Source organism: Sus scrofa, chromosome 16 (genome assembly GCF_054392235.1).
Source record: "Sus scrofa isolate SSC_HxYL_T2T_F1_AM1 chromosome 16, Sscrofa_HxYL_maternal_Yorkshire_Landrace_v2.0, whole genome shotgun sequence".
Lineage (NCBI taxonomy): Eukaryota > Metazoa > Chordata > Mammalia > Artiodactyla > Suidae > Sus > Sus scrofa.
In genome coordinates, this window is record NC_139398.1 from 39275625 (window position 1) to 39302899 (window position 27275).

At 41.3% G+C, this 27275-nt stretch overlaps 1 protein-coding gene and 1 long non-coding RNA gene across 17 annotated transcripts in view; one reads left to right on the forward strand and one right to left on the reverse strand.

Moving 5' to 3' along the window:
* The window catches only part of GHR (growth hormone receptor), a 296034-nt gene that overhangs the window by 188430 nt on the left and 80329 nt on the right, over positions 1-27275 (forward strand). For 12 of the 16 annotated variants that reach the window (XM_021076571.2, XM_085001599.1, XM_013990636.3 and 9 more), the window contains 1 exon segment: positions 21264-21329. The exons of the other annotated variants lie outside the window; for them this stretch is intronic. In XM_021076571.2, the coding sequence (XP_020932230.1) occupies positions 21264-21329 (66 nt within the window). 16 annotated transcript variants of the gene reach the window in all.
* Positions 8252-11029, reverse strand: LOC146395522 (uncharacterized). The gene is made up of 2 exons (XR_014831278.1): positions 8980-11029; positions 8252-8399 (listed from the first exon to the last, which is right to left on the reverse strand). It is a non-coding gene; the product is annotated as an uncharacterized LOC146395522 (long non-coding RNA).

A 27275-nucleotide genomic window follows, 5' to 3' on the forward strand; every position in this document is an offset into this window, starting at 1 on the left:
ATTTGATTTTGACATTATCTTAAAGACAAAAAAAAATTGCCTTAAAACAGCTACTTGAAAGTGGACAAAAGTGGAAATGAATGAATGAGTGGATGACATACTAAATGCCATAAAATGTGGAAATGATTTTTATTTATTTATTTATTTCAGTTAACCTAGTCTGTTTCTCTTCTCTAATCTGCGCTATGGGTGATGATTGGCAAAGGATTGGGTATTTGTAACAAGTAGATATTCCTGATCCTTGGCTTTTTAGAGACAGTAGGAGAGGGGAATATTTGCTTGGAAAATAAACTGACATTGCAAAGTGTAAATGCTTGAGCCAAATGCAAATTTTATAGGACAGATAGAATTTTCACAAGTCTAATGACTGTTGAAAACTGCTTGTACCCTGGCTCAAAGACATTTTTTCTTGCTGTCTGTGGTAAGCAGTCAGTAAGCTGGGTTTGGGACCTGGACCAAATGCTGGGCTTTCATTTCTCAAATAACAGTTTCATGATCCCAGCTCAGAAGTCCCTCCACACACAATTTAATAAAATTAGCTGCGTAAACATGGAACCAGAGTGCAACTCTCCCTTGTTCCCTCCAGAAGAAAAATGTGAACAATCCTCTCACTGGAAGTCTATTGGATATTTAATCTTAGATGTTGTGACACAGTTTTTGTCCAAGTGTTGCAGAACAAACAGAAGTCCTCACTAAAAGCTTAATTTTCTTTTTTTTAATGGCTCTACTCTTGTAGACTTTATTTTTTTAATTAATTTTGTCAGAATATAGTTGAGGACAGTGTTATATTAGTTTCATGCTACAGCAAAGTGAATCATCCATACATATAAATATATCCATTCTTTTTTCCCATATAGATTATTACAGACTATTGAGTTCATTTCCCTGTGCTACACAGAAGCTTCTTGTTAATCATCTATTTTATACAGTAGTGTGTATATATTATTCCCACCCCCTAATTCTTCCCTCCTCCCTCACCTACTATAACCATAAGTTTGGTTTTAAAGTCTGTGAGCCTTATAAATAAGTTCAGCTTTATAAGTAAGTTCTTTTGTATCATTTTTATTAGATTCCACATATAAATCTAATGTCTTTCTCCATCTGACTGACTTCACTCAGTATGATATTCTCTAGGTCCATCCATGTTGCTGCAAATAGCAGTATTTCATTCTTTTTATGGCTGAAAAATATTCCATTATGTATGCATATATGTGCGTGTATGTATATATATGTGTGTGTGTGTGTGTGTATGTATGTATATATACCTACATCTTTTTTATTCATTTGTCTATTGATGGACATTTAGGTTGCTTCCATGTCTTGGCTGTTGCAGATAGTGCTTCAGTGAACATTGGGGTGCAGGTATCTTTTTGAATTATGGTTTTATCCAGATAGATGCCCAGGAGTAGGATTGCTGGATCATATGGTAGTTCTATGTTTGTTTTTTTAAGGAACCTCCATATTGTTCCTCCATAGTGGTTGCACCAATTAACATCCTCACCAACAATGTAGGAGGGTTCCCTTTTCTCCACACCCACTCCAGCATTTATTGTTTGTAGACATTTTGATCATGGCCATCCTGACTGGTGTGAGGTGATGCCTTGTTGTAGTTTTGACTTGAATTTAATAAATAGCAATGTTGATCATCTTTTCATGTGTTTTTTGACCATCTGTCTGTCTTCCTTGGATTAATGTCTATTTAGATTTTTTTCCCATTTTTGATGGAGTTTTTTTGTGTATATATATATATATATATATATATACACACACATATAATACATATTATGCACACACACACAAATATATATATATATATATGTATCTTCATGAGCTGTTTGTATATTTTAGAGGTTAATCCCTTGCTGGTTGTTTCATTTGCAAACATTTTCTCCCATTCTGTGGTTCGTCTTTTCAGGTTTTTTATGGTTTCCTTTGCTGTGCAAAAGTTTTTAAGTTTAATTAGGTCCCATTGGTTTATTTTTTGGTTTTTATTGTCGTTATTCTAGAAGGTGGATCAAATAAGATATTGCTGCAATTTATGTCAAAGTGTGTTCTGATGTTTTCCTCCAGGGGTTTTATAGTATCTCACCTTATATTTAGGTCTTTAATTGATTTTCAGTTTATTTTTGTGTATGATGTTAGAAAGTGTTCTAATTTCATTATTTTACATGTAGCTGTCCAGTTTTCCCAGTACCATGTACTGAAGAGACTGTCTTTCCTCCACTGTATGTTCTTGTCTCCTTTGTCATAGATTAGTTGACCATAGGTGTTTGGGTTTGTTTCTGGGTTTTCAATCCTGTTCCACTGATCTATATTTCTATTTCTGTACCATACCTTTTTTTTTTTTAGGGGATATGGAAGTTCCCAGGCTAGGGGTCAAATTGGAGTTACAGCTGCCTGCCTAAGACACAGCCACAGCAATGCAGAATCTGAGCCTGGTCTCTGACCTACACCACAACTCACAGCTATGCCAAATCCTTAATCCACTGAGTGAGGCCAGGGATCAAACCCACGTCTTCATAGATACTAGTTGAGTTTGTTATCACTGAGCTGCAACAGGAACTCCAATACCATACTGTTTCAATGTCTATAGCTTTATAGTATAAACTGAGGTCTGGGAGCCTAATTCCTCCAGTTGCTTTTTTCTTTTTCAATATTGCTTTGGATATTTGAGGTCTTTTGTGTTTCCATACAAGTTTTTAAATATTTTGTGCCCATTTTGTGAAAAATGTCATTGGTAACTTGATAGGGATTGCAGTGAATCTGAGGATTGCCTTGAGTAGTTTAGTCATTTTGGCAGTATTGATCCTTCCAATCCAAGAGCATGGTATATCTTTCCATCTGTTTGTGTCATCTTTGATTTCTTTTTTTTTTTTTTTTTTTTTTTTTTTTTGTCTTTTTGCTATTTATTGGGCCGCTCCCGCGGCATATGGAGGTTCCCAGGCTAGGGGTCCAATCGGAGCTGTAGTCTCCAGCCTACGCCAGAGCCACAGCAACGCGGGATCCGAGCCGCATCTGCAACCTACACCACAGCTCACGGCAACGCCGGATCGTTAACCCACTGAGCAAGTGCAGGGACCGAATACGCAACCTCATGGTTCCTAGTCAGATTCGTTAACCACTGCGCCACGACGGGAACTCCATCTTTGATTTCTAAAAGCTTAATTTTCATTACTCGTTCGGAAGGGTTTATTTTTCAAGGTCTATAAGACATGCAAGGATTATGCCTTGCAGGAAACAGGAAAGAAAAAAAGGGAAGAGAAGTCACTAAGAGAAGTGTCTCAAACTTTAAGGTGCATATAAACCACTTGGGGAGGTGTTAAAATGCAGATTCTTATTCTGAAGGTCTGTGGTAGGGCTTGAGGATATGCATTTCTAACAAGCCCCCAGGTGGCACCAGTGCTGCTGGCCTACAGACTACACACTGCTTTGAATAGCAAGTTCTACAAGACAGAGAAATTTTATTTATTTATTATTTATTTTTAAAGACCGAACCTGTGGCATATGGAATTTCCCAGGCTAGGGATATAATTGGAGCCACAGCTATCAGCCTACACTACAACCACAGCAACTCAGGATCCAAGCTGCATCTGTGACCTACACCACAGCTCACAGCAATACCAGATCCCTGACCCACTGAGTGAGACCAGGGATTGAACCCGCATCTTTGTGGACACTAGTGGTATTTGTTTCCACTGCACCACAATGGGAACTCCCAAGAATTTTTTTCCTTACAAGGAGCACAAATTACAATTTTGTGTTACAATTCCAAGGAATTAACGACTAAAAATGCTGCCTTTCAACACTTCTGTGTCACTTAGTAAGAATGGAAAGTGAACACTAGCCACTTAATATTTCAAAATGTGGCAGGAGCATTATTGATGTATTATCTATGTTTTCTTCCAGCTCCCATTCCAAAGGAAGCCAAAACTTTTTCTCTTGGCACCAGGAGATTTTGAGGGTCTAAAACACAACTTCTCTTCCTAGGTTTGCTTACAAAAATTGGAGAGCGAGGTTAGCACATTAGGAATTAAGGAAGGAATTCCTGTTGTGGCACAGCGGAAACGAATCCAACTACGAACCATGAGGTTTTGGGTTCGATCCCTGGCCTTGCTCAGTGGGTTAAGTATCCAGCGTTGCCATGAGCTGTGGTGTGGGTCACAGACGAGGCTCGGATCTGGTATTGCTGTGGCATAGGCCAGTGGCTATAGCTCTGATTCGACCCCTAGCCTGGGAACCTCCATATACTGCATGTGCAGCCCTAAAAAGAAAAAAAAAGAAAAAGAAAAAGGAATTAAGGGAAGGTAGGACCTGAAGAGAAGAAAGAGAAAGACAATGATTTTTTGTTTATTTGTTTTTTGTTTTGTTTTTAAATCTCTGCATAAGACCCAGAGAACTTCCCTTCACCCAGGAGTAGGAAGTAAAGCTATTTCCTATAGAAATAGTTGAAATTGAACATCCCACTAACTTGGTAAGGACTGAAGGGGCCCAGAGTCAAACTCAAATCAACTTTAGAGAAGTACAATAATGTAGCACTCTTTGTACCTTGATGACTTTGCAAAAAATTTACACCTGCTTCACATGAAATATATGCCTAGGCAGTTTATGAGAATATGCCCTTGAAGTTTTTTAAATTCCATGGCAAAATATGCTAAAGACAAAATAAGTATATTTTTGCACACATACACCAACATGGAGCTGTTAACTAAGAAATGAGTAGAGGAGGCAGAAATAATACATTGCATATTCCCCAGAAACTTTTTTACATCCAGCTATGGCTTTGTTGGTTGAAAACTGAGTTCTGTAGTTAAAGGAGATTTAACTGCCTAAGATTTTGATTATCTTCCAAATTCATTTCCTGGTTTTCTCATATCATAATCTAACTTCTCTGCTTATTAAATTGGGTTACTTTTTAAAGGTCATAAGGGGAGTTCCCTTTGTGGCTGAGGTGTAGATTTGCACCTGCGGCTCTGATTTGAGCCGTAGTCCGGGAACTTCCATATGCTGCATGTGCAGCCCTAAAAAGCAAAAAAAAAAAAAAAAAAAAAAAAAAAAAAAAAGGCCATAAGACAGATACTTGGCATTTTTGGCCAGACTTATGCTATTGAAATTGGATAGCCATCGACTAGAACCTTCATGAAGGCAGGGATGTATCTCAGTGTTGCATCCTAAAAGCTTTGAATCATGCCATCCATAGAGTAGTGAGTTATCAGTTATTTGTTGATTTAATGAATACATTAAACATTTATTCTGCTGCCATAAGTGCTTCATAAATTTTCAGGTATCTATACAGATAGCCTCTGAAACATTGCCATTTAAATCAAATACTTTGGGGTTTATTTTTTAAATTTTTGCCAGAGGCTTTTTGATCCATGCTTTCTGCAAAGAAGATGCTGCCAAGTAGCAGCCTTACTTGAAAATGAGCAGACTGAGCTGGCAGCTACAGCTATGATTCAACCCCTAGCCTGGAAACATCCATATGCCATGGGTGCAGCCCTATTAAAAAAAAAAGAAAAAAAGAAAATGAGCATACTGAGTCTTTAATATCAGAATGAGATTTTTCTATTAAGGAAAAGTGCCTGAAATCATCTAGAACCTTCCCCCCACCCCCATGGCACTAAAGAAGCCCCACCTCAGGAGAAAAGGGGGATTTGACACAGCCCACTTCACAAGGAGGAGAGGATTTAAAAGAAATTTATTACCATGTTTTTATTTCTCAACAAGTTAAATTTCCCAAAACACTTGTGTTAATTTTGGGACCCTTCTGGGTTTAAAGTTTCAGCTGAAACACGTTTATGATCATTCCTGTGTTTTAGCACTTAATGGTCATGAGGATGAGGGTGGTCCCAAAGACGAGGTCACCATACAGTGAAGGAGAGAAACAAGGGGGCCGGTCCTTAGAAGACTTGGCAGGAGATGTGGAAAAGGAAACTTTGACATAGAAAGCAAGCCATGTGGAGAAAGCCTTATTTTGTCAAGGTCTTCTGAACAAGTAAGAACAATAGAGAATAATGAATATGATCTCAGTCCTCTCCAAGGTCATGCCTGGGCCATTGCAAGAGCTCCATGGATTCCCCAGTCCCTCAGGCACGCAGCTGAAGAGCCCAGCTTCCTAAAACAGCCCTTTTGTCCGACCACACTCCAGCTCAAGAATCTTAGTGGCTCCCATTGCCAAATGCTTCAAGTCTGTGTTTTAAGGCCATCTGGCTCCACACTAAAGTCCAGATTATCCTCCATCTCTTCCCAGATACACCCCCCATCATGGCTGTGTCTGCCATCTACAATGTTCCTAGAAGCCAGTTTTGCCCTTTAATCATTGCCCTGGGGGACCTTACTTCCCTCACCTGCTCATCTGTCTGCATCCTCCATTCTACAAGGCTTCAAAATCGATACCAGTCCTATCGATGCCATAAAAATTTTCATGCTGCTCCCGATTGCATTACACTCCCACTTCCCCAGCTCCTTGTGCATCAGCAAGTCCTAGACATGTTAGCCCATAGGAGCCTCTGGTTATATCTTGTCTGCTGGTTTTGCTCCCAGACCAGACTAAAACTTTTAAGCCCAGACCCTACTTTTCAACTACTTTTCCTTAGTCCACAGAACCAAGCAAAGGGCTGGGCATTTAGGCGATGCTTCCTATAAATGTATTGACTGAGATTATATTTCATAATCAGTTTGCCATCTCAGTATTTTTCATTTTCAAGGAATGGTCTTAGGAAGACATTTTCACACAATATGGACATTCATCCATTACCTTGATACATGCTGCCAGTTATGAGTAATAAACAGATATTGTAGTTAAGAAAAAGAGAAAGTTACCTGCCAACACTACACTCTAGAAGTAAAAATTTGAAAAAATGAACGTATACTTAATAGGTTTATTCAAAGAAAATTGTGACTATCAATTCTAATATGTCTAAAATGTACTAATTTGTGCCGGTCTACTGTAGGAAAGTGTCCAAGGAGGGAGAACAATGTAAATTATTTCCTAGAAGCTTTGGGTAGATTCTAATTATCGGGAATAAGTGTTACAAATAGTTCACATTCCAGTGTGACTTGAAGAACATTTTTGGAGCCTCTTTGTCCTCTAAGGCTGTTTTGCTACCCATTTATCACATACACTTGGGTCACGTTTTTCCTGTTTGGAGCGATCCTCCTAATGATAGCAACCATATACAGATAGTTTGCATTCCACGTCCTCCTCAGCAGTCTTTCAAGAAAAATCACTGATGGAGAACTTCAGGGCCTGGTTCAAGGGTGGAGGTGAAATGTCAAAAATTGTCAGAATGGAGCCAATTATCCAGGACAGTTGTGAGGAGGAGGGGTCTTCTCTGGGGAGCTGGAGATGTTGTTTAGGGAGGGAAGGATGGAAACTTTCAGCAGAAGAGGATAAAAAGAAAAAGGTTAAGGAGATTGCAAAGAGGACATAGGCTGACAATTGTAAGGATGCTGTCTTGTCTGAAGTGTGTGTTTTCATTAACAAGTTGTGGGAAAGAAGTCGGAGGAACAAAGCAGTGCCTTCTGAGGAGACACGTTGAATGTTGGGCTGAAGAATATGGATTTAATCCAGCAAGTGAGAGGTTCCATTTCAGTCCATCAGCAGGGGTGTGGCAGAATCAAAATGGTATTTTGGGAAGATGGATCCAACAGGAGTATGAAGAATAGACTGGAATCCCTGCTCAGGGCGGAGATAACAGAAAGCTTTGGAATAAGGTGTGGGTGAGGAATGATGAGGCCACATTAGGGAAGCAGAAGTGAGAAAGAAAGGGAAATGCCTAAGAAACACACAATAGAAATAGCTAAGTGAATGTCCTAACAACTAGTAGAAAAAGAAGGAATCATAGATAAATCCAAAAGTTTAAGTCCAGGTCCAAGGAAACAATGATGGTGCCATTGCTGGGTACAGGGGGAAAGATATTAGCCAATCTTTAGATTACCAACTATTTGTATTCAAAGATTCTCCTAGCTTTAACAGCCTTTATGCCCAGCTAAGCATATTGTCAACCACTTATTTGTTGCTAATTACAAGGAATTGTCATAAGACTTCCAGGAAAATATTTACAAGTACATCTTTAGAACACATAGCCTACAGCTTTTAAATCTCTTGCAATTAAGATAACAAACAAAAAGTAAATAGAATGCCCATTATTATTGGGCCAAGGCCTTCACTCATGTGTTTATCCATTCATCAAGTATTTATAGAAAGACTACTTTGGGCTAGGAAAATAGATCCTTGGTTTTGTTTTTTTTCTGTCTTTTTGTCTTTTAGGGCTGCACCAGCAGCATATGGAGGTTCCCAGGCTAGGAGTCGAATTGGAGATGTAGCCACCAGTCTAGCCACAGCAACAGATCTGAGCCACATCTGCAACCTACATCACAGCTCACGGCAACACCAAATCCTTAACCCATTGATCGAGGCCAGGAATTGAACCTGTGTCCTCATGGATGCTAGTCGGGTTTGTTAACAACTGAGCCACGACAGGTACTCCGATCCTTACTTTTTTTTTCAGGCCTTAATATAATTCTAGTAGAGAGAAGATAGGAAAACAGACAAAAATACAAATAAATGAATAAAAACTCAACACAAATATAAATAAGGACTATGAAGAAGATAAAACACAGTGATGTCGTACAAGTGACTTGGGAATGCGTCCTCTAGATTATCTGGTCAGAGAAGCCGTCCCTGGGAAGTTGTCATTTGAGCTGAGGCCTAAGCCAATCACACAAACATACTAGGAATAGCAAGAGTAGAGAGTGAATAAGATGGGCAAGTTTCAAGGCTTGGGCATAATGATAAAAAGACCCTGGCACAAGAAGTAAGAAAGGGAAACAGGGGCCAGCCTTGGAATATACTTGTCAGGATCCGGAGCAAGAGTCAGGAAGCAGAATTCAAACTGACTTAAGTAATAAGAAAAGTAATTCATGGAGTTCCTGTTGTGGCTCAGCAGTAACAAACCCAACCAGTATCCATGAGGACACGGGTTCAATCCCTGGCCTCGCTCATTGGATTAAGGATCCAGCATTGCCTTGAGCTGCAGTGTAGGTCACAGATGTAGCTTGGATCTAACATTACTGTGGCTGTGGTGTAGGCCTGCAGGTGTAGCTCCCATTCTGTCCCTAGCCTGGGAACTTCATATGCCACAGGTGTGACCCTAAAAAGTAAAAAGAAAAAAAAAAAAAGGAAAGAAATTTAGGAGTTCCCACTGTGGTACAGTGGGTTAAGGATTCAAGTTACCTCTGCGAAGGTGCAGGATTGACCCCTGGTCCAACACAGTGGCTTAAGGATCTGTTGTTGCCACAGCTGTGGTATAGGTTGCCACTGCATATCAGATTCAATCCCTGGCCCAGGAACTTCCATGTGCCACATGTGCAGTTGAAAAAGAAAAAAGAAAGAAAAGTCATTCATGTAATTAGAAAAAGAGTTGGAGCAGGCTTTGGATTGGCTGAATCCAGTGGCTCCAAATTCATTTTCCAAAAGATGTCTTTGCCCTCTTAGTTGTATCAGCTGCATCTTCAGACTTGGGGTGAAATAGGTAAAGCAAGGGGACTGCAGCATTCTGTAACCTTTTTTTCCCTCAAATTTCCTAGAATCCCCCCAGTAAGATTTCCTTTGGGCCACATCCTCTTTCTTGAACTTCAGAAAAAGATGAGAATTATCCTCCATCCATTTATACTACTCATGGAGCTGAGTTTGGGTCAGCTTCCCTTGAGGCACATGAGCTGCTTGGGGAGGAGTGGCTACTTGAACAAAGTCAAGATTCTGTGGAGGAGGAGGAGGAGGGAGGAAGGCAGTCTGGGTAGGCAACCAGCCGTGTTTATTACACAAGGGATCTTGGAGACCATTATGAAGAGTTTGGACTTTAGGCTGATTACATGGGAAGCCATGGAGAATTTTAGTTAAGTATCAGGATCTGATATATGCTTTTAAAGGTCACTGTTTAACGTTTCAGTAGTTAATTGAGGGGAGCAAAAGTGGAAGTGAGGAGACCAATAGGAAGCCATTTGATAATCTAGGCAAGAGGTTCTGGGAGCTTGGGCTAGTAAAGGAGAAGGAGAGAAGTGAATTGAAATGGAACTGACATAATTTGTTGGTCGGTTAAATAAGAACATAGGAATGAAATGAAGATTTTTGGATTAAGTACCAGCGTGGGTGGTGAAATCATTTGTAGAGATAGTGAAGAGGTGAGAAGGAACAGGTTTCTCAGAGATTACTTGAGAGTTCTGTGTTAGGATTGGCATACCTACTGGATACCTAGTGAAGATGCCAAGCAGGCTGAGTAGAGTCCGGAGTTCAGTGAAGAGGTTCAGGCTAAAGATGGAAATTTGGAACCATCAGCCTATAGCAATGTTTCAATCCATGAGACTTGATGTGCTTCCCCTCCAGGGGGGAGAAGGACAAGGAAGTGAAGAATCTGTGAAACTACAATATTTAGGGATAAAGTAGAGGAAGAGAAGCCAACAAAGGAGAGCGTGAAAGCACAGCCAGTGAGGTAAAAGGGAAACCAGGAAAATTTGGCAATGGTCTCCTGGGCCAGATGCCTCTGAAAAGTTAAGTAATAGAAGGAAGGAGAAGAGACCCTGAATTTCCCAAGAGAGCAGGTTTAGTGGAGGGGAAGGGTCAGAAGCACAGCTAAAGAGGATTCAAAGGAGAAGAAATGGGGAAGTGGACTCAGTCATTCAGGCAGGGCTTAAAGGACCGGGGAACAGGAAGGAAGATTCTTGGGAGCCCAACTCCTAAGGACTCAAAAATGAGGGCACTTTCCAGATAAAGTGTTTTAATTTTTTTTTCTGTTATTCCTTAGTAAGAGAAATGTCTTGTAAGTTTTCATTGGTAACCCAACCACTTCTGGCTTCTCTAGATCCCTTTTTCCTATATGCTCCTTCCATTGAAAAGAAACTATGCTCAAGATTAGCCCTCTCAGCTTTAGACTGTCTGAAAATGTTTTTACCTTAATTTCTGGAGAATATTGTCAACTAAGTAAAGGATTCCAATTGTAAAAAAAAAAAAAAAAAAAAAAAAACAAAAAAAAAACCTACGCTGTTCAGATTTTCCAATTTGCTGCACAGGACTAACAGTAGACAAGACTCAGGCTCTAAATGTTCATTCATGGTATTTTGGGTGCTCTTCAGTTACACTAGCTGCTGTGAGGAAGTTCATTAAATATGAATTAAATATAAAATAATATGAATTGCATATATATATTATACATAAGTATATTTTATATTATACATATATAATTATATATTATAAATATAAATACACATATTTGCATTTGCTGCAGATTTCCTAAATTTGAGCTATGTAACAAAGTCCCAGATCTCCCTTTGTCCCATCCACCCAAATGTCTTTCTCAGCCTTCCTAACTTACATCTCCAAGAAAGTGGAGCAGGACAGAACCTGTGTGGGAGTCAGGTCCCTCTTCCTCCCCCCTCACCTTCTGGCCTCTGCACAATACAAACTCTGTTCAGAACTTGGCTAGCTGCTGCTTTTCCCACATTCGATCGGGAAACACTTAAAGCCATACAGTGTCCCCGTCCCGCCAGAAAGCCTATGGGCAGGGTGCCCCTTCAGGCTGACACAAAGGCACCCTGTGCAAGGCATCTGTGGCCAGAGCAGTGGCCACATATGGGTCATCAATAAGGCTTTTGACTTTTTTTTCCTTAATGTCATATCGTCATCACATTAAACATAATTCAAGCAAGGAAACAAAGCTTAGATTTTTTTTAGATCCTAAGACTTGGCCTGCCCCAGAACTACAAAGAAATATAGCTCCTTTTCAATTGAAACATTTTCCTTCCAGAAAAATGTCATAAAAATTTTTTTTCACACCTGGTACAGTTTTCCACTTAAATTGATGTTATGTGATTGACCATTTTGACTCTAATTTTAATTGTCCATTTTGGAAACTCTAAAGTTAGATTCAGAGTTAAGGTTCAGCACCCATAAGGGCTCCTTCTCACTGGAGCTAAAAACTTACAGAAGGCATAACAGAAAGGACAAAGTTCAGAAAAATAGGCATCGAGCACCTTGTCGCCAAGGCACATGTCTGTGGTGGATTGTCACCTTATTCCCTCCATTCACTTTTTGGTAGAGCTTCTGTTGGAACAGGTCACATGTTAGCTACAGAATTGCAACAATTTCTTTCCCAAACTGGCCTTCAGAAAATGAATCTAAAAATGTCAAGTCAAGTATCTGAGAGAAGTATCAAAGGTTTCTGTTTCCTTTTACTATATGAAATTGTGACAAATATATCAATAAAGCATACATGGCCTTCCACTAAGACTCTTAGTTAATAAACCTATGATTTCATAGTTATTAGTCAAAAGGAGAGGTTGCTAGAATAAAAGCCATGTAGCCATCGTATTAGTACAATATTAATGGAGGCCCTAATGTGTGCAGGGTTGGGACGGACAAAATGTGGTTCCTGTTTTCAAGGGACTTGTAATCTAATTGAAGGGACAGGTATATAAACTCAATATTCTGAATAGTACAAGAATCAGCATAGGACATAAATATCAGATGAGTGGTGTATATAATAAATGCCACTAACTAAGAGGCAATTGTGATCATAAATGCTGTGTGTCAGACATTTCGTTAAGCACTTTATACACAGCGTTTCATTTTCTGAATTATCCCCACTCTGTACATAGGAATTACCTCTGATCTTCTCTGCCTCCTGGGGAGAACAAGGAGAAGGATAGAGGTGAGCAAAGACCTAGAATCAGAAATGAGACAGATGGAAAATAGATGCTTTGATCTGGGGTAAGGATCCTTTTAGGGGAACAAAGAGAAATGAACCTTGGGCCCTGTGGTGGTCTGGTCACCACCATATCCCAATGCCTAGCATAACAGGTGCTCAATAAATATGTCTTGAGCAAACAAATGGCATTCTGCCTTATGTCTATTTCTGGACCAGGTACAGTGGGATAAAGGTAATTAGTGAATTAAAGCCACACACCAAAGAGCCTGAGGATCCGAGGCTGATACCTCACATTTTATCCCACCTATTACAGTAGATTCAAGTGGACAAGGACACAGCATAATTGTAGGGGTGTTACCCCAAGAGTAGTTCCAATTCACTGGATTCCGTGTCATGGAACCTGACATGGTGAGCCAGCCACACATCCTTAACACTGGCCTGCAAGACAGTGTAAGATCTAGCCCCTGGTACCTCTGTGGCCTTAATTCCTTCTTCTCTCCCCTCTTTCCTCTGTTCCTCTTCTTTCCCTTCACTCCTCCTATACTGACCTCCATTCTCTTCCCCAGTCCCTTCTTAGGGCCTATATTCTTTCATGCTGCTTTCAGGTTTCTAACAGGCCTTCTCTCCAGATCTTGGGACCCCGCTCTGCTACCTGGCATCATCTTGTTGGCTCATCTGTTTTACCATCCGCCTCCACACACACCAGACTCTATACCCAGAAGGATATACCTCCATCTGCGCTCCTCACCACTGGGTGCCCCAGTGTCTAAAATAGCGCCTAGCACATCGTAAGCACTTAAGCACCACAATTCTGACTCTCAACCACTCTCTCTAGCTCTCAGATACCTACTTCCCAAGGGAATAGGATTTTGTTCAAGATGTTACATGGAAATTGACAAGTGGAGCTTGGGAACGAAAAGCAGAGTGGCAGGAGCTCTGACAAATCTGTTTATAGACAGTGACTCTGCTCAGAGAAGGGAACACACATTTTAAAACCTCTGGTAAAGTATATGCTTGCTTAGGACACCTTAAACATGCTGTGCTCCTGAAAGGCTGCCTGGTCTCAGCAAGGAGATCCATGAACTGGCTAAAACAACCAATTCTCAGGACTTAAAAGTCACTACTACCAGCCTCAGCCTAGTAAACAGGCAAGTACTATACACTTCGGTATCAAAAGACTGGCTGGCTCCTGTAGCCAAAACCAGGCAAATGCATTGATCCAAGTGACAGGAAGTCAGGTGAGGAAGTTAAAAAGATCCTATTTTTCATTCCTTCTTCCCCTCACTGAACACAATCAGTTGGTTCAGTACCTTGAAAATGAGTTGAAATATACTGACTTTACCTCAAGTTTGAGCATTCATCCTAGGAGAACACTTGTCATCAGATCAAATGAGGTGCTGTAGAATCTTCTTTTGTGCCAGTAGAAACTCTAGGGAGACCACAAAATGTCTGCTAAATTCAAAATAAAAGTAATGTCATGGTACTTCACAACTGTGCTTGAAAAACTTCCGAGTAAGATGGGCACTCACTGCTCAATATGCATCTGAGGAAAATCTATTCCACAGTATTTAAGGAACTGTGCTAATGCTATGGTGGCTCCAAAGGAGGAAACATGGTCCTTGCCCTCAGACGTCCAGGAGTTTATCATTCACTGGTCAGATAACTAAGTCAGGTAACTAAGATATCTGGCAGGTGCCATGGTCCAGGTATTGTGTGAGAGCATAAAGGACAGAGAGATGGATTCCATCTGAGAGAAAATAAAAGATGCTCCATGGAGGAGAAGACACACTGATCTTGAAAGGTGAATGGAATTTCCACAGACTCAGATGGCAGAGAGCCTTGATTTGGAGGGTTCATCAGTTTTTATGGTGTAAGTGTTCCCACCAGGGCTGATTTCAAGTTAATGACATGATGTCACTGAGCACAGAGTTGGGAAGAGGTGGCCAACTCCAGCACTTCGTCTATGAGTCACCATCTGAGCTCTGGCCTTTATTAAATCTGTCTATGGCTTTACTGAGTGAATTCACAGGTATTAAAACCATCAAAGACAACATTATAAGGAAGGAGACACTTCTGCCCTTCTCCCTACACTTTAGTCTAACCTGTTAATACTCTGTCTGCCCTTCTGCCCAGTCTTGCAGTCCTGGCTGGCCCACCTAGAAGCAATGCGGGCCCAGTGCAACCTGGGTTCTGTTTGTCTCTCTCGGCAGGACCCCAATATCACATGGCACAGGGGACTGGCTCACAGCCTGTTGCTTGCTGCCGACACCATCGCTCTTCTCCATAATGAGAAGCAGCTTTGGTGAGGGGGGTGGGGGTGGAGAGCCAGGCAGGGTATTTCATGGTTTTTGCAGCAGTTGGGAGGGAAAGCCAGAGGAACAGCCGGGAAACTTTGCGGAAGGAAGAGGCAAGCCAGCTGAGACCCAGTATTCATATTAATTGCTCTTTTTCATACACTTAAGAAAAAAAAAATCACCACCGATGTGTTCTCAAGTTGCCGCTCCCCTAACTGGACTCTCACCCAAAGAGCTGCATTTGAAAATCAGGCCCTACTTTCTGTCTTTAATTGCAAGCAGATGTCCTGGGTCTCTGCATAAGTTTGTGTCAGGATAATTGTTTTCTTTTTCTTTCTTTCTTTTTTCTTTCTTTTTTTTTTTTTTTTTTTAACTCACCAAGGAGAGCATTGCCAGACAGGAAAGGAATATGTGAAGCATCAAGTTGTTAGGAAACTTCCACATTTGTCCCACTACGCGGGCGGGGGCAGGGCATAGGCCTGTGGGAAAACAAAGTCTTCATGGTCTCTCACTGCACACAGATTCTCCCTACCTCCGGCCTGGCTACTCTCTAAATGCACTTACAGCAAACTGTGACTGCTGCAGGTTTATTTCAGCATGTGTTTCTTTTCATGACACCAGTTTCTCCTCCAAAATTGCCGTACCTTGTTTTGTTTTTAGCCTTAAGAGGTGTTTGAAACCACCAGCCTCATTTCACAGTTCCTTTTTTGTTTAAATTATCTTATGTAATGTGCTTCATGATGTACTGTTCAAGTATAGAAGAAACGCATTCCCTCACAGAAATCGGGGGAGGTGAGACTCTGAAAGGTTCAAAGATTTCCTATTCAGATTACACAGGATTCTTTCGAGCTGCAAAGAGTTATCATGTGTATGAGATGATATGCTTCAATTCAGGAGAAATTGTGGGTGGGAATTCGGTTAAGCCAGGGAGCTGCAAAAGAAACGAAATTCCAACTTAGACCTGTCACTGCACTCAGGCCCAGGACTTGTTGTGCCAAGGAGTAGCCGTGACCAAGGTGACAACTGCAGTTCTGAGAGCTGCTGCATAAATGTTACTCGATGACAGAGCAAAAGGAAGAAGCCTGGCTGCCAGGGTGTCACAAGTCTTGCCTGTTTCCTCATGAAGGCACCCTTGAAGGATGTTTCTGCCCAAAAGCTTCAGCAACCTGACCATCAATACAACTTTCTAGAATAGTTACAGCATTCAGATAGATCAGCCTGTGCTCCAACAAGTGCCTCACCATGAACACTGGCTGTGGGCACTTAGTGGGGGAGCCCTAGATGGGACACCCCACAAAGGACACAGTCACTGACCAGAGCAAGAAAGTAGTGGCCAGTGAAGAGTTTCCCAAATGTTCATGTCATAAGAACTCTCAGGGCTGGGGGATGGGACGTGCAGGGTAAACATACAGATTCTCAGAACTTTGCCAACATATAGATTGATTACAGCTTTAGAGACTCATATCTTTTAGATCTAGGACCGGACCTTGGAAGCTGTGTGTTTAACAAATGACACAGTTAAATCAACTATATACTTTGATAAATGAATGAAGGCTGGTCAGACAGGTTTGAATAACAGAGTGGGATCAGGTTAGAACCTGGCTCCAGTTCAAATTTGACTTCTGTCATGTAATTGCTGGGTGGCCTTAGACAAGTTACTTAACTTCGCTGAGCCTCAGATCCCTCATCCATACAGTGTAACTAATAATATCACTTCAGAGGGTTGTTGTGAGGGTAAAATGGCAAAATTCATAAAATGTCCTGAAGTGTGGTGCCTGGTGCTTTTTAAGGACACAGTAAATGTGACCGATAAACAGCTCACACACATTTTTTTTTTTTTTTTTGACTTTGCCATCAGCCAACCCCTAGAGAGGCAGCAAGATGCTCCAGGGCATGGCATTGATGTGACAGTGAGCTTGAACTTGAGCCTTATTGCAAAGAGGCCCCGTATGTGGAGGAGATAAGGATTTTAAACTGAATACTCTTTGGTGATGGTGATCATCATTTGATAGAGAGAAAAGGACAGAAAGGCAAAGGTGAGTTTGGGAAGAGCTTTAGAGGTTGAAATCCAAGCGGGGAAAATATCTGGAATATGCTCGAGAATAAATAGACTTCAAAAAGTCAGGAAAAGTAGTCAAGCAAACTTGAAATTTACAAGGACAGACACAAGTTGCTGAGAATAAACTTTTTTTTTGGTTCCCTTTTAGCCCAAAAGCCAAAGCTTTTAAAGCATTTGTAATTCATCTACCTCATTTTTTTTTTTCCAGCAAACTTTGTTTTTCTCCCAGGTGCCATTCCCTATGCTCCTAACAGGTTGCAAGCAATACCCATCTCAAAGACTTGCCATGTGTCACAGGGCACAGGAAAATAAGCAGTTACAGCAAAGGGTGTAGGAATGGTTTCTAAGGCTGTTGGTTGTAAGGCAACTAATCTGCCCAAGGAAGAAAGTAAAACCTCTCAGTGGAAGTCTTTTTTTTTTTTCCAGCTTTATTGAGATAAAATCAACATAAAATATTGTGCAAACTTTAGGTGTACAGCATGATGATTTGATATATGTATAGACTGATAAATGATTACCACAACCAGAGGAAGTCTTGAAATATTTCAAGGCAGTTGCAACATCATCATTATCATTATGGTAACCAAAAGCTAATCGTGATAACAAATTAGCTTACATTAACCAATGCTTATTTTATGGCAAATGCCATGAGAGGCCCTTTATGTTATCTCCTGTCATTGGGTAAAATAGTTGCCATATGCAGTATCTGGGTATGCACTGGTCTATTCGTGGCTGGTTCTAAATGCCATTGCTGCACAACCGGTAAACCATAATATTCACCAGAATTTTGATTCTCTCACACTAGTTTTCTTACTAATACGGTAGGGAACTCATCAACTTACAAGAACTGAAATTGACTGCATTTAGTCCCAGATAGAGTGGCAACCCCTGTGCTCCCGATGTCACTTTCTGGAGTCCCACAGCCTGCATCCAGCCAGCGCAGGAGGACCTAAATAGAGGGGTTCTTGCTGCGCTTAGGGCAGCATCATGTCTTCACGTGTACAAAGCCCTAAGTTCACAAAGTCTAGCATAAGAACATTGTCAAATTCTCCATGGGAAAAGACAAGCCCTCACTTTCAGTGTAGTGATAGCAATAAGTAATATCAGTGACAGTAATAATAACAATAAGACTAACATTTATTAAGCACTTACCATATTGCATATTTAATATATTGCATGTAGTAACTGACTTAAAACTCACATGTACAGATACTGCAACTGTCCCCATTTTACATACAGAGAAACTAAGGTGTGTTATGGGCCATAGTTGAGAAGTTGAGTACAAGGTGGGACATAAGTAGGAAAGGTTAGATTGCATGTTTCAGCTCCAGCTGAAAGCTCTGCAAAGCAGTAGTTCTCCAATGTTTGCAAACTCAAGGTTACGTTCTTTGGAAAGAGCATCCCCAATATGCCCCTGACATCTCCCCGACTCAGCACATCTCAGCTCAGCTGTGTGCCACCCACTCCCAACCCATCAGGGGTCCCGACCTGCCCAGGCTGTGTCCTACCCCTGCCTTTGTGCAGCGCTGCCTTGGCTCCACTTGCCTGTTCCTTTCCATTTCATTGCTTGTTCACCCCAATTCAGCACCCATCCAACACTCCCTAGGAAGCTTCTCCAGATTTGTGAAAGGCCACTGTATTGCTCCTCCAGTACCAACACTCCTTCTTTTCTAGATCGCTGCCTAGAAACTGTGGGCTCACTGAGGCTGGGGATGGAGCTAATTCATTTTATAACACCACATTTAAAAGCCTTTTCATGATATACCTGAGCTGTGGCTCTCTGCTTATTGTCACCCTTCCTTTGTTTTCCTCCATTCCTTGGCACTTATAGACAGAACGGCTTAGACACTAAAATTGACAGCTGAAGGTGACACCTCTGTTTGCTAAGATGGCCCAGTTTTATTCATTGTGCTTGACTTTTGTAACCAGCCCCCTCTTGGCACTGGCTTAAATCTGCGGTTCTTCCCCAAGGGTCCCATTTTTTCCTTTTTTGTCTTGATTCATCACACATTATAGAGGGTGTTAGCTGAGCAAGGATTTTTACTTCATGAAAATGTTACCAAATACACTGTAAAGAGGAAAGCACCAGATGTCTGTCTGCAAGGAAAGCAGAATCCTGGTTTAGAAGAGTCAAGGGTGGCCAGGGCTCCCAAAGTATTTCCAAGCCTTGGGGTTTGGCTCTGTGGGCTCCCTGGGGGCCTCACAACTGGCCCCCACATTCCATATCAGTCATTGCTCTGGAGAAATTCGTTAACTTTCCTGCTGATCTGAGCCTGGAAACTGGGATCTGTTTTCTCAGCTTCAAACTGAAAAGTGAGACAAACTCGCTGGATAATTCTGACGAAAATAACCCATGTGATTGTGTGCCATTCCTCTTTTTTCTTGAGCTGTCAAAACTTTCTCAAGGAGGAGTTCCCATTGTGGCTCAGCTGTGAGGATGTGGGTTCTATCTGTGGCCTCACCTAGTGGGCTAAGGATCCGGTGTTGCTGCAAGCTGTGGCGTGGGTCACAAATGCAGCTTGGATCTGGCGTGGCTGTGGTGTAGGCTGGCAGCTGCAGCTCCAGTTGGAACCCTAGCCTGGGAACTTCCATATGCCAAAGATATGGCAATAAAAAGAAAAAATAAAAACTTTATCAAGGAGTATATAGTTGTCAATGAAACAAGTCATTCGTAGTTGAAAGTTATAGAAATTTGTCAAACCTTGACCAAAAATAATGTTATAGTGCCCAATTTAGAGCAAAGGGTAATGAAACAAAATGTCCTCTGATTTTGTAGCAAGGAATTAGGGGAAGGGGTTGGCTTCTAGACATTGGTAAAAATAAACACTTAGGATACCAAGGCAATGAGAAGACAAGGGAATTTTCATAAAATGCAGTTTTCCTTTTTGATCACATTAAAATAAACGTGTAGTACATTATCTTCTCTAGGAAAACATGAATTCCGTCTGCTTTCTGTCATAATTCTTTATCACATTTGGGAGTAAATGAGCTTCTACAGATGAAGTTAATATTAAAATTTAGAGAATGGACAAAAAAAAAAAACCCTTTCAGAGCTAGTAGGCATACAGAATTTAAAATCTGAATTCACCAGAGCCCTCACAACCTAATTTCACTTGGAAAAATACTCTGACTGATGTGTCTAGACTGAAAACAACTCTCAAGGATGAGAATTCTGCCTCACTAAATGGGAGGATCCTAACCTCCTCCGTCAGGTTCTATGTTCTAAACTCCACACCCAACATCTGCTTCCTACTGGCCAGCCAGGTGGAGGAGTTGGTGAAAACGTACCTTGAATAGTGGATCAGGATGGATGGACAGAATTCACCCACTCTGAAAGGCAGGAGATGGGAGGGGGTCAGCTCAACACCCACTACATTTTCTTCCTCTTCCTTTTTTCATGTCAAAGAAATGTTTCTTAGCGCTGTTACTGGGGATTTCTATTGAAGACAAAAGCACGAGCAAATTCACTTCCTTGAGGTAATGTTCTGTATTGTGGGCCTGGACCAAACTGCCTCTCTAATAACATGATGAGATAGGGTGGTATATTGCGGAGAATCCTGGAGAACCCCCCGTTCTCCATCAAGCCCAGGTAACAGGTGCAATACTTTTGTAGCTGAGGTATTGCCATGCAACCCAGATCAACAGTTCAATGATAACTATGTTGATCATTTTTCATTTTTCCTGTTTTTAATGCAACCTAATACTGTTATCAATAAAATTAGAACTACTTCTATAACAGATGACTCATCGCCCATCTCGTGTCTGAAAGTTCTGTTTCCCTCCTGTCCAACTTTTCACTTCCCCTCATTCCTTCCCTTCTCCCAGGATTGCTCACATTTGTGTTGCTAAGAATAAATGTTTTTGACAGAACGGTTTTGAATGCTGTTTTTAAAAAGAATTTATGTTCTTCCTTGTTTGCACAAGCAAGACTTAAGTTGGTACTCAAATTATGTAGAAAGACATTTTTTCATGTTTCTGGGCTGTGTCCAGGCATGAGACTAGAGGCAACCAAGACCAGAAGGTTTCCATTTGCTCTAGTATTTAGTTCTTTTCAGAGGATGGTACCATTTTAGTTTGAAAAAGAAAGAAAGGAAAAGGAGAGGATCGTTGTGAGGTTGGGCCACATTTTGCCATTTGCAAATGAGATTGTAACAAGGTCACATCAAACCATTTCTTACAGGGATGATTAATTTTTTTCCTCTGTTCCAGCCACACCAGCTGTCCTTGTCAGAGCATCTCAGAGTCTGCAGAGAGTTCATCCAGGCCTAGAGACAAGTAAGAATTTCAGTCCTTTTTTTGGCCATCAGTGATATTGTCCAAGTTTTACTGTAATTCAAGCTACTATCCTTTTACTATTTTATTTGGGCTTTGGAAACTGGATGAATGAATGACTGAAATTGCACAGCAAGCAAACAAGTATTTTTTTTCAGAATTTCTTTTTCAATTTCTCTGCAGCGCTGCTGCTTTTTTAAAAATTGACTGTCTAAGAGATCCCATCGTGGCGCAGCGGAAACGAATCCAACTAGGAACCATGAGGTTGCAGGTTGGATCCCTGCCCTTGCTCAGTGGGTTAAGGATCCAGCGTTGTCATGAGCTATGGTGTAGGTCGCAGATGCGGCTCGGATCTGGCTTGGCTGTGGCTGTGGCGTAGGCCAGCAGCTGTAGCTCTGATAAGACCCCTAGCCTGGGAATCTCCATGGGTGCAGCCCCAAAAAGACAAAAAAAAAAAAACCAAAAAATTGAACATCTTTAAATTCTGTAGTGCCTTACAATTTATGAAAGTTTCACACACATGATTTCAAATAATCCCATAATAACCCTTTTTTTTCCCTTCCCACGTATTGCTCCTACCCCTCCCATTTCCCACTGGTAACCGCTAGTTTGTTCTCTTTACCTGTGAGCCTACTGCTTTTTTGTTTTATTCATTGCTTTGTTGTATTTTTCAGATTTCACATATAAGTGATATCATGAAGTATTTTTCTTTCTCTGTCTTATTTCACTTAGCATTATGCCCTCCAAGTCCATCCATTTTGATGCAAAAGGCCCAATTTCATTCTTTTTTATGGCTGAGTAGTATTCTTTTATATATATATACCACATCTTCTTTATCCATTTGTCTATTGATGGACACTTAGGTTGCTTGCTTCCATACCTTGGCAATTGTAAATAGTGCTGCTATGAACATTGGGGTGCATGTATCTTTTCAAATTAGTGTCTTTGTTTTTTCAGATATATACACAGGGATGGAATTTTCCAGTCACATGGTAGTTCTATTTTTAGGTTTTTGGGAAACCTTCATACTGTTTTTCATAGTGGCTGCACCAATTTATATTCCCACCAACAGTGTACAAGAGTTCCCCTTTCTCAGTAACCTCACCAACATTTGTTTGTGGTCTTTTTGAGGATAACTATCTGACACATGATGGTAGCTCATTGTGGTTTTGATTTGCATTTCCCTGATGATTAGCGGTGTTGAGTATCTTTTTATGTGCCTGTTGGCCATCTGTATTACCTCTTTGGGAAAATGGCTGCTTTTTTATTTCTCTAATATGCTTATCCTTAGAGGTTAAGGTCAAACTAATGCAAAGAAAAAAAGATAAATTATTGTGGGCCAACAATTTATTGAGTTTGGGAATCTGCCTTTCCCCCACTCCCAGGTCCTGTATTTATTTACCCAGTGATCACAGTAAGAGACAATTAAATTTATCCCTTCAACCATATCTCCTTCTTTGAAATTCTGCTTTCAAGTAAGCTGCCACTTCTCCTTAAAATGTCTTTGCATACTCCTCCTCTTGTCCTGTGACAATCTTCTCTTCATCTCTAAGACTGAACTCTTAACATCAGGTCTCCGTGGAAGTTTCTCCAAATCTTCTAGACCCAAAGACCTGTTCTGCCTCTGTGCTTCTATGGGATTTGTCCATTGGTTCATGATAGCATTTACCTCATGCCATTTTGGTGTGTGTTAGTATATGCGCAAGACTCAATGAGTTGTGTGGGCTGCACGAATTAATTAATTATGTAGCAAATAACTAAGGTAAAGCCCACATTTTATGCTTCTTCCAAATCCCTCATGGGACATAAAAAAAAAATCTGATCACATAGTAGTTACCTTTAATTAAATGCTAGGGAAAGATTATTTTTTCCTTAATTGAAGATATGCTTGAGTCTTCATTACACAGTAAAGGAAGGAAAGACAGTGTACCTGATTGTGTTTAAGCCATTGCTGCTTCATGGGTCATTCTGGCATCATGAAACCATAATTGGGGTTCTATGTCTAAATGGCAGGGTACCGTTCTAATATGTTATATAAACATCATTTTTCTTGGAGGTGACTCAAAGGGAGAGCTGGTGCTGCTTTTAACAAACATCATCAACCTTTCAGTTGTGCCAGACCACAAACTCTTTATATCCCTCCTGTTTTAGAAGCATTTGACATGGTCCTCTGCTCCCTAATTAATGTGAGGGGTTGTAAAGCAGGTAGCTCTTGGTTATGTTTGGATTATCCCAGCCAGTACAGTCCAGAGTCTTCACTCAGCAGATATAAACCCTCTCAGAGCAAATCCTAGAATTGTCCAAACGCATATGGCCTTTAGGCCACCACCCTTCTGCAGGCCACTTTGACCTCACACTTGGGCTATTACCGTAACTGCTTAGTGGCTATTTTCCTTCTCTCTCCTCCCACCCCCTACTCTATCTCTCCTTCCTTGTACCCATCTTCCTCTGCCAGTAAGGATACTCATAATCCAACATATCCTTCTGCTCTAAATAACCTTAACTATCTTTGGTACCCTCCCCACTGCCTAAATTTTAAACTGCAAACCTACCCCAAGACACTTTGAAATTCTGCTTTCAAGTAAGCTGCCACTGACCCCAGCATGCACTACTCACTGCACCCCAGGAACACTGTGCTTTCCCTCCCCTGGGACTTTGCTCAGGCCATCCCATCTTCCAGAACGATCCTCCTTCCGCCTCACCCTGCATTCTGGAAATATAAATCCTGCCCATACTTTAAGGTTCAGCCAAAACACTTTGACCCTTGACCTGAAGCAGTCTCTCCCTCCTCCGGGCTTGTCTTTGAGAGAGGTCACTCTATTTCATACCACTCTGGAGGAATATGTTAAATGCTGCTTTGGAGTGTGGTTATTTGCATATTTCTCTTATCACTCCATCTGGATCATGAACAGCTGTGTCTTTTTTTTTTTTTGTCTTTTTGCTATTTCTTTGGGCTGCTCCCACGGCATATGGAGGTTCCCAGGCTAGGGGTCAAATTGGAGCTGTAGCCACTGGCCTACACCAGAGCCATAGCAACGCGGGATCCGAACCGCATCTGCAACCTACACCACAGCTCATGGCAATGCCAGATCGTTAACCCACTGAGCAAGGCAGGGATCGAACTGGCAACCTCATGGTTCCTAGTCAGATTCATTAACCACTGCGCCACGATGGGAACTCCATGAACAGCTGTGTCTTGTTCAGAGTTGTATAGTTCACAGTCCCTCAAGTGGTACCTCAAACATGGTTAGTAATAAATGATATTGCAAAGAAATTAATTAAGTGGAGGTGTTCTTACTAGCTCCATGGCCACCCACCCTCTGCACACTTGGCAGTTCTCACCAGCACCCCTTGTTATTGTGGAGCCTCTTGGCTTGCTAGGGGTGTTCATGGAGGATCAGATCTCTAATCACCTTAAGTGTTAAGCTACTAAAAGGACTCAGATGGTTTATAGTCAGAGAACAGCTTCCTTATAGACCAAGGACACAGTACAGCAACAGTAGACAAGGGGAGGGCACTGACCAGGGACTGGAAAGCCCAAGAGTAGGCCTCTTTGCCCTCTCACTGCTCAGTCGCACTGGATGCCCTCTGTCTCCAAGTCTTGGAACCCTTACCCATGTGCCTGCCAAGCACGTCGGTACCAGGAAGCCCAAAGTCTGCTCCTGATGGCGCTTCCTATAGTGAGCTGGTCATGTGGGCACACTGTAGCTTTGTGGCTAGCTTCAACCGTTGGGTCCCAGTTCCACTGCTTTTGGGTAACAATATGCAATATCCAAGCATATTGTTGAGCAGCATGGACAAGCTGACATGTCCTGCCCTAAAGCAACTCAGGGACCCATGACTACAGGACATCATTTATCTTCAGTCAACACAATCCATCCGTAGCATTGCTCAGCAAGGAAAAAAGCAGGTAGTCAAAGCAGACCAGCTGAGATTAACCCATGCAATTCCCCACCCAGAGAACCACCCATTGCTCTTGTCTCTCCCTCTCTTGCTCACCAGAAAGTATCAGTTCCATCTTCTAAGCCCTCAGGGCTTTGCTTTCTGCATGGAGATGGGGCCTAACCCATGTGAAGGGGTATTTGTGTGGTAAATGGGCACATACCCACAAACCTTCCATGGAGTACACACTTAAGAAATATTTTCTGGAAACAAAGAACTGTTCTTAAAAGTCTCATGAGGACTTTCCAGCCCATACACAGGTAGCTGCATACCTCACCTATGCAAAGGCGTAAATAGTCACACATTCAGGGTTTGGAGGATATTGAGGGAGTTTGCCATTGAAAGAGACAGACATCTTTGTACACTTCAAAGAAGTAATGGCACAAACTTACCCCAAAGAAAGCTGCTCTTTGTTGTGGGGGAAAGTGATAAGGATGGTTAGTATCGTCTAGGAAAAAAACAAAACATTTTTAGTGCTCCTGAAGAAGGCAGGCTCCTGAGTTAGGCGGCGGTGGTTCCATGTGTTTTGTGTTTTTCCAATAATTTTATTCCTCTCTCGTAGTTGGTTTTTGGCAGAGGATTTGACGATCGCATGGGCCAAGTACTTAAGACTTATTGAACACAGGGAGAGAAAGTATGCATTGATCACACATCTTTCTGAGGGGGATGTTTCCTGTCATTTTTAAAAGCCATTCCTTTTCACTGAATTTATCCTGTTGCTCTGAAAGTGAACATTGTGTTATCAATGGCATTTCCACCTCAAAATAGAACACGTATCCAACTGAAGAAAAATATTGATGTTTCATTGACTGGCACTTGGAGCATAAATTAGTCCAAAACTTTATGAAAACAGGCATTCTGAACATAAACATCCATGACAGAGGTCGGAATGCAGTTTTGAAAGAATCCCCAAAGATTATCCTATTAGATGGGCATAGCAAATGACTTGCTTAAGTTTTTACAAGTTTACTAACAACCGCCTTTACAGTGCTGAATTACTTCCCACTCAAAACACTTATAAGAGAGAAAATTGAGTATAATGCCTGTCATCTTGTATGTTGAGGTCCTTTACATTCTCAACACCTAGCCTCCTCTTATTCCCCATCTCCTGTTTTTCCCTATTCCCAGCCATCCTTCTCTGCTTCCACATTCATTCCTCTTGCCTACCTTTGATCCAGTGACTCTTCTGCCCCATCTTCTTCAGTAGCTCCCTGCTGTTTTCTAAATTATGAATACCTCATCCCTCTGACATGTAAGAAAGCCCGCAACCTGGATCTTATATGCCTTTCTGGCCCCATCTCCCTTGTGTACTGTGTACACCCATGTTTATGTCCCATGCATTCACTGTGCCGTGCTTCATTATAGCCATTCATAATGACGCCTGGACCCTAAATTCCCTCTTACCACCTCCTAGCTGGGAGCAGTCCTTCATGGATTTTGTCTTTTAGACATATTTCAAGTATGAACTTTATCCACTAAACTTTCTCCAGTTTCCCAAAGAGAATGCACACTTCCTTCTTGGAATCTCTGTAGCCCTTCCTTTCTTCCTTCCTCTCCAGGAGAGAGACTAGACAGCACAGTACTTGAAATTCAGCCTCTGGAGCAAGACAGCTTTGGTTTAAGTCCCAGTTGTACGACTAACTTCCTACATGATCCTACCTAAGTTTCATGACCTCTCTCTACCTTCATTCTGTTTTCTTCTATCTCCGAAAGAACAATGCTAATAGTGCTTACCTCATAAAGTTATGGTGAGAATTACAAGTGTTGATATATTTAAAGAGGTAGACTAGTATCCAGTCTTGTGGTATTTATTGTATTCTCTCATGGCTCTTACTTATACTCCAAGAAGAATTACAATTTCCCGTCCTCCACTCTGTTTTGGACCTTATATCATTATGTCATTTGTTTGAACCTAATGGTGACTTTTATGTGCTCTCTAGTCCCTCTAATGGGCTACACCATCCCTAAGGATAAGGGCTGTATCTTTTCCATCCCTCTATTTTACAG